Below are 12,735 nucleotides of genomic sequence, written 5' to 3' on the forward strand. Positions count from 1 at the left end.
TATCTTTGAAAGACTGTTATTGGGTACTGAAGATTTTCTGGAACTCTTCATTGAACATTTCCTTCAGTCTGGCACTGATTTGGTCAAACTTAGTGTAAAGTTAAAGAGCAACAGAAGAAAATACAAAAATTAATCAATCAATCAATCAATCCAGGGCTCGACATTAACGCTTGTCCGGGATAAGTGTATTTTGTGAAGGGGCAAGTGAAAGAAATTTTACTTGTCCGACCAGACAAGTAACCTGATTAAAACATAAATAACAAACAATAACTAGGGCAGCACTGAAACTTTGGTAAGAATGATTTTGATTTTATTACTTTCAGTGTAAACGGTGACTGATGACGGATAATGTATTGACAGTATCAAGGTTGCATCAGCTGAGGCTCGTGCAGCCTGTTTGACTCACTGAAAAATCAAAACTAATAGGCACACCAGCACACACAAAGAAACAAACATGAACAAACATACTGCGGTAAAAAAAAAAGATAAACATTCTATATAACATATGATATAGGGAAGCAACATCACACGACCAAGCACTAGCACGACTGCAAATGTGACATTGATTTTATACAACAGTAGTTCAATAAACAAGTAGTTAAGATTAACTGACTTACATTTTAGACACATTATTGACCGTTTTTGCTAACGAAAATAGTTATAAGCAAAGCCACAGCAGAACAGTCGCGCATCTCTGAGCAACACACTGCAGTGTTTCGTTACTGAATGATTCAGCATTTTTGAACGAATCAGGTGAATCAATGATTCAGTAAGCCATTCATAAAGACAGCCACTTGCTTTATTTATTGAATTTATTAATTAGCCGTTTCAACGAATTGGTTGAATCAATGACTCACTCATTAAGACAGTGACTTGCCGCCACCTACTGGTGGGTTCCTATTTAAGAGTAGCCCTATCATTGCATTTTTCCAACATTTCGAATTTATGTTAAAAAGTGAAACATTTCTTCTTATGACATTATTTATGCATTTGCAATTTTATTGTGTAAATGCATTTATGGAACCTCCTATCTTCATTAAACAGTCTGTGTAAATACATCTAAATGACCCTTTCGAGTCAGCTTCAGTGTTTCCTCTGCAGTGGAAAGATGGAGATACTGATTTCATTTGAATGGTAAAAACCATACAGAGTCTAATTATTTTAACTGAATGTATTGATCAAATTTAAGAATTTGACATAAATGATGACACATACATTTAGTAAGGTTAGGAAAATATTACCCTTTATAAAGTTAAAAAGTGTCCTAGAAATCGATATAGAAGTTAACTATATTATATAAATATAAAAAACACACAGAAGCATTTTTGCCGTCTACAATTTAGAATGCCTGGAATTTTTTAATACATTAATAAATCAAGTGCGTGCACTCTGTGTGTGATTTGATGATATAGCCTACTTGATAATGTCAGATCACACATCATTACAACAACACTTACCCTATTATTGCAGAAGATATATTGTATATCACACACCCCAGACTTGACTTTGAGTGGAAAATGAATCATCCGCGATTGTGCTCGCACTTGTTTGCATGGTCTGCAGAAGAGCAAAGCTTTTCTAACTTGCAAACGCCAGACCACTGATTCTCAAACCTGTTTTTCCTGCAGTCTGTGTTCTTCGGACTATTTTGTTGAAAGTAACGAATATGCTTCGGGAAAATGTATCGGAGTAAAAGTATACATTTCAATTAGGAAATGTAGTGGAGTAAAAGTAAACTACAGATACTCCCAAAAAAGTACTGTAACGTTACAATACACCACTGTCTGTGTGTATGTTTATGTGGTTTATAAGGACACAAATTTGTATAATGACATGGGTATGACAGAGGTATTACAATATGAAGGTGGTTTATGAGGACACTGCCTATGTCCCCGTAATTCAAAAGGCTTAAAAAACATACTAAATGGTGTTTTTTTGAAAATCTAAAAATGCACAAAGTCTCCTGTGAGGGTTAAGTTTAGGTGTAGGGTTGGTGTAGGGCAATAGCACACACAGTTTGTTCAGTATAAAAACCATTACGCCTATGGAGAGTCCCCATAAACCACAAAAACCAACATGTGTGTGTGTGTGTGAGAGAGAGAGAGAGAGAGAGAGAGCCCAAAAGGGGAGTTGTTTAAAGATGTGATTGGGTCAGCCCAATGTCAATTAAGAAAATAACCAATGGGCTGCTGATTAAATGTCTCATGGGCCGGTCTGTCCAGGGAGGAAAAAATCCGAAACCGACTTTTTTGACAAATGCATTAAACAGCCGCAAAGACCACAGCGCCGTCCACAATTTAGGCAGAAAAAAATATAGGCTGCTAAGAGTTTTATGGGCCGATCAGACAAATATGGTATGAGAAGATGTATAGGCCCGGCCCAAAAAGTACGTCGGCCCAGCGGGAAAATGCCCGGTCTGCCAGATGGCCAGTCCGCCCCTGTATATATATATATATATATATATATATATATATATATATATATATAAACACAGGGTGCGATTTGTAGGGGGGGTTGGGATCCCCCCCTCCCCCCTCTGGTTTGTGCATCCCTGCCTCTGCTGAATTACTTTTAGCCCCTGTAAAAACATCCCGCGAAGCCGCTCTGACGTCCCGATCTATATCAAATGATTCGCGATACGTGATCCGATTGGAGCGCTTCGAAATGGTGATTCGGAGTTTCAAAAAGCTCCGTTGTGTTCTTTGCTCGCTTTCTCTATATAATTTATTCGTTGTTGAATAACTGTGGAAATGAAATCATTACAATTAATAGGCCTAACGTATGCCTACAATGTTATTAAACTGCGATCACGTTAAATACAGTTTTTGTCGTATTAAAAACATTTCATAAATATTTTCAAAAGCATCCTCCCCTCTGTTTTTTTCACAAATCGCACCCTGTATATATATATATATATATATATATATACACACACATATACAAACAGGTGTATCTAAAAAAAAATGAATATCGTGAAAAAGTTAATTTTCTTTAGTAACTAATTTCAAAAAGTGAAACTTTCATATAATTTAGATTCATTACATGTAAAGTAAAACATTTCAAAAGTTTTGTTTTGTTTTAATTTTGATGATTACATCTCATGAAAGTGAAAAATCCACCTTTAAGGTACCCAAAGACTGACAGCGATTAAGGCCTATATGGAGTAGAAGAAAAAGTTGATAGTAGCAGATCTTCTGTACTGTCATAATCAAATTACCATAAGTATAATGTTGGGAATGACATAATCCCTCACTGCATTGGAAAGATGGCATTACAAAAAAGATGTATAGTGTTGAACAACAACTAAGTCCTATACTGCATCCGTCCATTTTCCAAACCGCTTATTATTGGACTGCCAAATTAAAAGTTTTATACATATTATATACATTGTAATGAGATCTAATGAATATTCGAAGCTACCCAACTCTCAATTGTCTCTCTGAAAGACTTGTAAAAGAGAGCTGTCATTGGATACTGAAGATTTTCTGTAACTCTTCATCAAACATTTGCTTCAGCCTGGCACCCATTCGGCCAAACTCATTGCCCTTTAAAGAGACAAAATACCAAAAAAATCAGTCAAAATCAAATGTAATGTATGTGTCCAGGTATAAGATTGCAAAACAACTTCATTTTAACAAGCTATTGATCTTGTTATGTAACATGTTTTAGTGAATCTTACCCTATTGAATGTGCTGCAGTTGCTGAAAATGAGCTGAAGGTCTGAGACGAACTCTCCAACCATCTGATACAAGCCAGTTTCCAACTTCTGCTTTATTCTGTCCAGCCACATCGGATGAGTTATAAACTCAGAGTATCTGGACACCTGGAAGTCATTTTATTTATGGTTTTAATGCATTATAAATGTCAAGTCATACTTTTCAACACTTATATTCTATTTAAGTAAAACTAAGGCTTGAAAAGAGTAAAATTCGGAAGTTGGGTCATATGTAAAAGACAGCAAGAAGAAAAAAGGAGTCAATCTCACCGTTTGTCGTGGATCCTCAACAAACACCTTCTGGATGTCCTCTCTGTACACATATAACAGGAGGCAGTGGCAGTGCTAAAGACGAAAAACAACACACATATCCACAATTAAGACCATAAATAATTATTCTGTTTCTAAACCTGCTGAGCAGCCTATGTAGGCAGCACTTTAAGGCACTGAAGCAGGGGCGACGTTTCCGTATGGCAGAGTATGGCAGTCACCATACACTAGACCAGTCAGGTGTGCTGTGGAAAATTATCCAAACTTCGTATCTCTATTATATTTCAATAGTGCAGTTTTTTAAATCAGTGCAGTTGGTCTTCCTTTTGTCTATTTGAGGGTTTTACAAATATTTAACCAATGAATAGCATTCAGAAGAGCTTTTCACTAAACCTCGTATAATGCCATTTGATCCTATAGCTGTCAGCAAAACGTAACTTCATCCCGCCTCCATTTAGATTGACGCGCCGCGCACAGCCAAATCTCTGCTTGTTCGCAATGCAAGGGTAAATAAATAACTGATGTTTGATTAAATATAGTGTTTTCTTTACTCAATCACTATGTCTGTAATTATAATGTTTTTTGTGTGTTTGAAGAGCGGAGAAGAGTCTTAGCATGCCGTCTAGTTTAGCCAATACACTTTACGTTTTAAATATCCTGTATATATAGCGCTTCATTGTTATCATGTGATTTTGGCCAAGTGCATTAAACAACAAGAAAAACAAAGCACCCATACAGCTACAATAAATGTTATAACCTGTTGATGAAAGAGTTTAATACAATGCACTTGCTGCCTCAGATACAGCCATGACAAAACAGATCTCCATCATTCGCGGGACAAAAACCTTGTTAACTCCATGAGCTTGATTTTCATCAAATGTTAAGTGCAAGTGTCTGATAACTCTAATGATGCAGTGTTTAAAGTTTTTTTCTATCTTTGCTTTTTTCCTATATTTCAGTGCTTAGTGGTGTGCCGTAACATTTTTTATTTATCAAAACTGTCCCTCCCCCACATTATTTACACCACTGCGGCTATGGTAGTGGTCTCAAACTCAATTCCTGGAGGGCCATAGCTCTGCAGAGTTTAGCTCCAGCCAACTCCAACTCACACCTCCTTGGAAGTTTCTAGTAATCCTGAAGACCTTGATTAGCTGGATCAGGTGTGTTTGATTAGGGTTGGAGCTAAACTGTGCAGAGCTGTGGCCATCCAGGAATTGAGTTTGAGACCAAATTGTCCTATGGTTTTATGAAACGCCACCGCTGCATTGAGTGCTGTTACAAATTGTGAGCACCTTAAATGTTTGTGTTTATCTTCTATATCAAGGTGCTGAATTTGTGTTTGTGTGTGTGTGTGTGTACCTGGTATTCATCAAGTTATGACCAAATGGCCCCACAAGTATAGTAATACCAGTAAATGTTGACCTTGTGGGGACATTTTTTGGTCCCTGTGAGGAAACAAGCTTATAAATCACAAAGAAAGGAGTGCATTGAAAATCTGAAATAGCAGAAAGTTTCCTGTAAGGGTTAGGTTTATGTGTAGGGTTGGAGTAGGGTGATAGAAAATACGGTTTGTACAGTATAAAAACCATTACGCCTATGGAGAATCCCCACAAAAAATGGAAACCTGTGTGTGTGTGTGTGTGTGTGTGTGCGCTTTTGTGACATATGAGGACGCAAATTTATATAATGACATGGGTATGACATAGGTATTACAAGGAGAAGGTGACTTATGAGGACATTACCCCATGTCCCCATTTTTTAAAAGGCTTATAAATCATACAGAATGAGTTTTTTTTTTGAGAAATTAAAAATGCACAAACTTTCCTATAAGGGGTAGGTTTAGGTGTAGGGTTGTTGTAGGGCGATAGAAAATACGGTTTGTGCAGTATAAAAACATTACGCCTATGGAGAGTCCCCACAATTCACAAAAACAAACATTTGTGTGTGTGTGTGTGTGTGTGTGTGTTCGTGTATGTGTGTTTACCAATATGTATTGAGACACTGGGGCACTGAAAGCCTCTTGTTCAGACATGTTACTGGAGTCACGCCATTGCTGACTGTTTCTTAACACACACAAGGTACAAATCCATTCCCTACAAGCAAACACACACATATACAGGATGAATGTCCAACATACATACTTGCTGATTTAACGGTTTTCTATATGTTTGTCTCTCTCACCCAGGTGAGTCTCCATGTACAGCTGGTAGGTGACAGCGTGAATGAAAAGCTCGTGGACACTCATCACAACACACGAGATCTCCCTCAGAGCGACACACATAACACTCGTCATCATTGTTCTGGGCCATCTAGTCAGAGGACGACAACACATTTTATCATCATCACAGAAATAAGTTCAAATGCATTTGGCTCTTGCATCTTACAAACTTGTTTTGATCTATAGGTATCTGAGCACGACATGTCAGTCATATTGCACCACAAAAGGAGAAAAAAAAAAAATTTTGCATCAAGAAAATTAAGCTAATTGTAAGTCCAAGATTTTTATAATTTTTTTATTTTGACACGTTTCATAACCATTAAAAGGATAGATAAATGAAAATTCTGTCATCACTTACTCATCCTCAATTGTTCCAAATCCAGTGTTGGGGCATTACAAGTAACACAAGCTACGTAATCAGATTACTTTTTTAAGTAACTAGTAAAGCAAAGCATTGCTTTTTAATTTAGAAGGAAATATCTGAGTTATGTTTTTAAATAAGTAATGTTTCCCATGTATTGACTGTCATCTCTCATGTTGCCATGCCAGAGAAATCGGGAATAAGTGCAGAGGCGTTGTGTGCGCTGTGTGTGAACATGATGTTACTGTAGTTCTAGACTAAATATGAACATGTATTTACTTATCTCACCTGCACAAAAACAGAATCAATATTTCTCAAAATGCAAACTCAGAATATTATACTTGCAATGATTAAATGTTAAATAACACAAATATAATTTATTTATTTAATACCATTTTAACCAATGTCTTTGCTACTGACCTTTGATGATGCAGTTCAACCATACTATGCAAAAATGGGACATTTGTGTTTCAGTTTTTGTTATTGCTGAATAGTGTTGAACTTTCTTCTTCTGCATCATATTCTTTGTGCAATTTGTTTGAGCTGCGCCCTCTACTGTACACACGTGAATTTACATTTCCTTCAGTCTGAGGCATATTCATTTCACTTTTGTTGTGAAAGGGCTTTTACATTTGTAAAAGAAGTAATTTTTTATATTAAAAACAAACAAGGAAGCCCTGCCTAGACTTAAAATTTAAGGAGTAACACAATATTGTAATGCATTACTTTTAAAAGTAACTTTCCCCAACACTGTCCAAATCTGTATGAGTTCTTTCTTCTGTTGAACACAAAAGAAGATATTCTGAAGAATGTTGCTAACCAAAAGTTGATTGACCTCCACGGTATTTTTCCCCACTATGGAAGTCAAGAACTATGTCAACTGTTTGGTTAAGAACATTCTTAAAAATATCCTCTTTTGTGTTTAACGGAAAGAAAGAAACTCATAATACAGTTCTAGAACAAGCCAATAAATGATCGTGTGCATTGATGTACACATTTAAAAGAATTTAAGTTAATATCATAAATTATTTTGATGATGACTGCTTATGATTAAATATGTCAGATAGAGATGTTTCTCACCACGTCTTGCTCCTGAATACTGCATTTCACACATTCACACAGAAGAGAATGGATGCGCAGGATTTCTTTCTAGAAGTTACAAACAAACAAACAATAAACAAACAAATAAATATATTAAATACTCATGCTTTTTATAGGTGCTCTCCCATTTGTACTTCGTGTAAAAAGTTGAGTGTTTTTCCATGGCACAGTATATTTTTCTTCCAGTGTCCATCAGTGAGAGTCGGTTCCTGCTTTACAAATTCCTCCGGAGTGAACCATCTTTCCTCTGTACGTATACACTTCCCACGACTCCCTGCAACACAACATAAGCATAAACTCTTCCACTCAAACCTTCGACACAGACAAAAACAAATTGAGTTCTGCACACAAATCTGCGCAATAACGTACCTGACGCAAACCTGTATTTGTACAGAGTCCCAGTAAGTGAAACACAGCTTACTGGTAAAGATGGAGCCTGGAAAACAGACAGATCTGCCATGTCTTCTTCTTCCTCCTCCTCTTCCTCAACTCTCCCTCTAAACTCTGTTTCTCCTCCTCTCCCTCCCTGCTCGTGGAAATCTTCAGAATCACTTTCCTCCATCGAACCAGAGCTTGTTTTGGAGTCTTGAGGAATAAAACACATTACTGCATTCAGACAGACAGCATTTGAATGAGCGAGAATAATTGGTACTTACCTTTACTGGAGCTCTCAGATGAGCTGACAGGAAACAGCTCATTCATGTTCTGCAGGAAGCAACAAAGTCACTAATGACTGTCAAATGAAAAACAGAGGAAATGCAAAACCTGACATTGCACATAGAGGGACAAAGTACTTTTTGGACACATGTTCTCTTTCTTCTCTCCATTGGTGGACACCAAAGATGCTCCTCCTGAAAAAAGAAAGAAAGTGATACACATGTATATGAGGGGTCTGCTGTAGTTAATGTATATTTAACTCGTATGCTGTAATTAAAGAGTCGACACAAAAATATGTGGTGTAGTTCTGTCTCTTTGTATTAGAAGCACATTCCTGCTATAAGCTGTAAGTTGCTAGAGTCGTAAAATTAAACTTTCTTTAAACAAGAAAAAAGGTGCAAGTTTTCTTTCAAAACAGTACTTGTACCAATTAAGCAATGAAATAAAAATGCCACTAAAAAGTTCATGTCCATGCACAACAAATGAAATATTGACCAATAAATACAACAACCAATAATTATTTACATCTTAAAGTTCATAAATTATATATATATATATATATCTATATATACATATATATATATATTACTATTGTAAAAATGTAAGTAGTAGTTTAAGATTAATTATATATGTGTGTGTGTGTGTGTGTGTGTGTATATATATATATATATACACATATATACACACACATATATATAATTAACCTTAAACTACTACTTACATTTTTACAATAGTCCCACTCTATAGACTGATAACACATTGACTAAAAATATTTCAAAAATATATAAAAATGAAAATGTTCATTTAAAAATATGTGAATTAAAAAGTATTTGTGCAGTATAAAATAAGTTTACAGCAAAACCAAGGACAATTTGCGAAACCTTTTAACAAAGATCCCTAGAATCGCAACAATCTGTAAGTGCTTGCCTTACTTACTTCTATGAGTTTCTTAAGCGGTGTGTTTCTGCAGCGGATGCTGGTTTTCCAGTTTTTGCACCTTTCCTTCCCCGCAAACTTCTCAAAACCAGTTGGGGTGAACCAGTGTCCCTGGGACAGAATACACTTCTCCCCTACAGGAGACAATGACAGGATGCATTCAGACCAAACAATCCACCCAACCAAACTGTAATAAAAAGAGAAATTATAGCAAAAACTCAATTATGATGAACCTTCGGGCAATTTGTCCCGATAGAGGGTGCCTTCTTTAATCCCACAGGTTACTGGCAGCTGAGTTTTATAAATAGGCCACTTCCAAATCTCCTGCTTGTCTCCTTTCTTCACAGGAGACGCTGAGAAAGAGAGAGAAGACAACACAGATCAGGAGAGAGTAAAAATACAGGAATAGGACATCAGGCACCAGGAAACAGAGTGCAAGTGTTAGTAGTAGTGATACTATTATAGTTTTTATAGATTATTTATTTTTATTTTTTTGTAATTTTGTTGTGTGCTTTGTCCGTTTCATCTGTACATTTTCATTTTTGAACAAACCTTCCTTTAATTTTATTCTATTTTCAGTTATTTTAGTACATCAATAAGAACTAAATGAAAATATAAAAATCAGTTTCCTCTGCAACTATCTGAAATAAAATGTGTTTTTTTATATTTCATAATTTTTTAGTTAAGGTTTACTTTATTGCAAGCAACAAAAAGTGTTATGGTTTTAGTGTTATTCAAGCCTAAAGAGAACTTGGATCTGCTGTAGTTCAGGGACTCACAGAATGAGGGTTTTTTGGCTGGTTTCCTCCGCTTGGGTGTGGAAGTAGAGAAAGCACCAGGATCTTCACTATCCTCACTACTTCTGTCATCTTTACTTCTCTTTCTTTTGTAGCTCTTCTTTCCTTCACTCTCCTCCTCTGTCAGTGTCTCAACATCCAGAGGTTTCTCACAGAGTTTGAAAGTGCCTGGGACAAAGAAAGGAATAAAAAGATACAGTATATGAACGCATTCCTGATCTATCGTAGTATAGTTGCTGATAATGAAAACCACTAACCATCCAGCAAACTGTTTTTGAGCTTGCATAGCGTTGGGTACAGCTGCAGGATATGATCTTCAAACACACAGCGCCAGAAGTGATGTATGTACTGAGGTCTATTTTTCTCCAACCAGTCCAGAACCTCATAGAAGCCCTCCTCCTTCTGCTCACGAGAACGCATCTTTTTCACATTCTGACAAAAACAGAGAGAAAGACATAACGGAAGATGCAACTATGATCAGACGTCTCATGCCTAAATATGCAAAACACTGAACTATAACACTATAACTTAAAAATAAAAGTATAAAGTGATAATATCTGATGGTTAGTACCATGATATTAAGATCAGTTAGTTTTTTTTTATAATTTAATACTGTAATTTATAGTTACAAAAATCTGTTTCAAATAAATGCTCTTTTTTATTTTCTATTCATCCAAAAACCTGAAAAAATGGTATCACTGTTTCCACAAAAATGTTAAGCAGTTAAACTGTTTATTGTTTATATGTTTATTGAGCAGCAAATCAACATATTAGAATGATTTCTGAAAGATCATGTGACACTGAACATTGATGCTGAAAATTAAGCTTTATCATAACAGAAATAAATTATATTTTCATACGTGCATAATACATATATATATATATATATATATATATGATATTTAAATAGTAATAATATATGTAATATTTATGTTATAATATATGTTATAATATATGTAATAACATTTGACAGTATTACTCTCTTTACTTTTTGATCAAATATATGGAGTGTGTATCCCTGGTGTATATACACAACATGATAAAGCCACAGCTTTTGCAAAGACACTATATGGCATGTTGCAAGTGTGGTATTTCTAAAGTCCAATTAGGGCGCAATGTCCAAAAACAACATGGTACAATATTTATTGTCATAAATATGCCCCAAAACATGATATTACAATGGTTAAATGACCAAAAACAATATTTTCATACCACACCAAAAAATTCACGGTATTACCATAGCCTATAAGTTACCATGGTAATAGAACTTTTTTGTTTAGTTTCAGAAATAGCGTGAGTTACTATATGAGTTACTGCTACTAGTATAACTCTAAAATGAATGTATAATGCTCAAGGTGGGTGAGAGAGAGTATGTAAATGTGGGTGTTTTTCTACCTCAAAAAGTTTCTCCGGCACCAGATCGTAGTCACGCAGCTGAGTGAGGAGTCTGTGCGGTTGTTCTATGCACGAAATCTCTGTCTTTTTCCGGTGGAAGAAAAACAGCAACTCTTTATTTGTTAGAGAGTCTAACGGGTCCATTTGGCCCCTGGCTCCCATTAATTCGATCTATAGTATCACATTAAATAATTTTAGCGACTTTACAAACAGCATGCAGATTAATATACAATGCAACAGATATAGTTCCGTGTCAAAAACATAATTATAAAGCAATGTCTCATAGCAATGCCTATGCCAGATATGTTATACGGATGTTTTGCTTGCATTAAACACAGCATTTGCATATTTGTCTCTTGCGTACCTGTCACCGGCTGAACTGTCTGGAAGAATCTGCGTATTCCTGCACTTGACACGAAGAGTAGTAAAACAGAAACTGATGTTTCAAATCTCCCGCCTAGCTGTATGGGAAAATCTGCCTCATAAAGTGAGATAAATGCGGAAGTGATGTAGGGAAAGCGAATGTTGAGCTGTTACAGAGTTCCGTCATTCGAATTCGAACGAGTTCTTACAAAACAACTAATGTTACAAACAGCAGGGCGCGTATATTAGGCTCACCGTTTCGACGTTGTTTTGGATGCTAATTGTAATTTGACATGTTCCAGTTCTGTTAATTACAATGCTAATCCTGACATTAAGACTGTTTAATGAAATGTATTAACTGCCATACACGTTTAAAACAGGCATAGTACGTTTTATTTAACATAGTTGTTTCTTAATGGCGTTAAAATAATACAGGCTGCAGTTGCCACATAAAATACACTTACACATTTAAATGCAAATAAAATGAAGCAATTTAATCATTCAAGTACTGAGTTTCTGGCTTGACTTTTTTTGAACATTCAAAATATGCAATGATCAATCCATTTAGGTTCAACAAATCAGCAGCTGATCAAGTTTGTCATTTCAGAAATTTTGTGAGATGTGAGATTGTGTTTATAGTGTCATTACATGTGACTCCAGATCCATTTCCTTATGCTCCCATTAAAAAAAGACCTGTAGGCTATGTCATTTTATGATGAACTTTGTTTTGTTTATCTGTTAAAAATGTAAAATTCAAAAGAAAAATATGACCCGTGTGCTTTTTCTCCACAGCAACTTTTTGTTTTAAATTTATGTGGTTATTTTTCCACAGTAATGAAAACATCTTTCATAGTGACTTATATTGTCATACAGTATAGCATCATACCTCATATTAAAGAAATCAAGTCAGAGTAGACCAAAA

The 12,735-nt window shown here is 35.6% G+C and overlaps 1 protein-coding gene across 2 annotated transcripts; it reads right to left on the reverse strand.

The window, feature by feature from the left end:
* Positions 1-3,060: 3,060 nt before the first annotated feature.
* On the reverse strand, positions 3,061-11,987 carry LOC306868731 (uncharacterized protein). 2 transcript variants are annotated; one of them, XM_079415036.1, is made up of 16 exons: positions 11,815-11,987; positions 11,451-11,621; positions 10,313-10,487; positions 10,038-10,223; positions 9,492-9,611; positions 9,259-9,392; positions 8,460-8,516; positions 8,322-8,370; positions 8,035-8,250; positions 7,800-7,939; positions 7,645-7,713; positions 6,167-6,294; positions 5,970-6,078; positions 3,986-4,060; positions 3,680-3,823; positions 3,061-3,545 (listed from the first exon to the last, which is right to left on the reverse strand). In XM_079415036.1, exons 2-16 carry the CDS (start codon positions 11,610-11,612, stop codon positions 3,465-3,467), a joined length of 1,845 nt encoding a protein of 614 aa, XP_079271162.1. In that variant the 5' UTR covers positions 11,613-11,621; positions 11,815-11,987; the 3' UTR covers positions 3,061-3,464. The 2 variants fall into 2 exon arrangements, with proteins under 2 accessions (XP_079271162.1, XP_079271163.1); XM_079415037.1 differs by having other exon boundaries at positions 11,451-11,534; positions 11,815-11,915.
* Between the last annotated feature and the right edge of the window lie 748 nt (positions 11,988-12,735).

This window comes from Barbus barbus (genome assembly GCF_936440315.1).
Source record: "Barbus barbus genome assembly, chromosome: 4".
In the NCBI taxonomy this organism is placed as follows: Eukaryota; Metazoa; Chordata; class Actinopteri; order Cypriniformes; family Cyprinidae; genus Barbus; species Barbus barbus.

What these genes read in the sequence shown, in the direction of transcription:
- LOC306868731 (XM_079415036.1), bottom strand. Translation starts at nt 11,612, where the DNA reads ATGGGAGCCAGGGGCCAAATGGACCCGTTAGACTCTCTAACAAATAAA. An exon ending in AGCCAAAAAACCCTCATTCT is followed by an intron (nt 9,612 to 10,037) that starts GTGAGTCCCTGA and finishes TCTCTTTCTCAG; the next exon opens with CGTCTCCTGTGAAGAAAGGA. An exon ending in GTACATGGAGACTCACCTGG is followed by an intron (nt 6,079 to 6,166) that starts GTGAGAGAGACA and finishes GTTTGCTTGTAG; the next exon opens with GGAATGGATTTGTACCTTGT.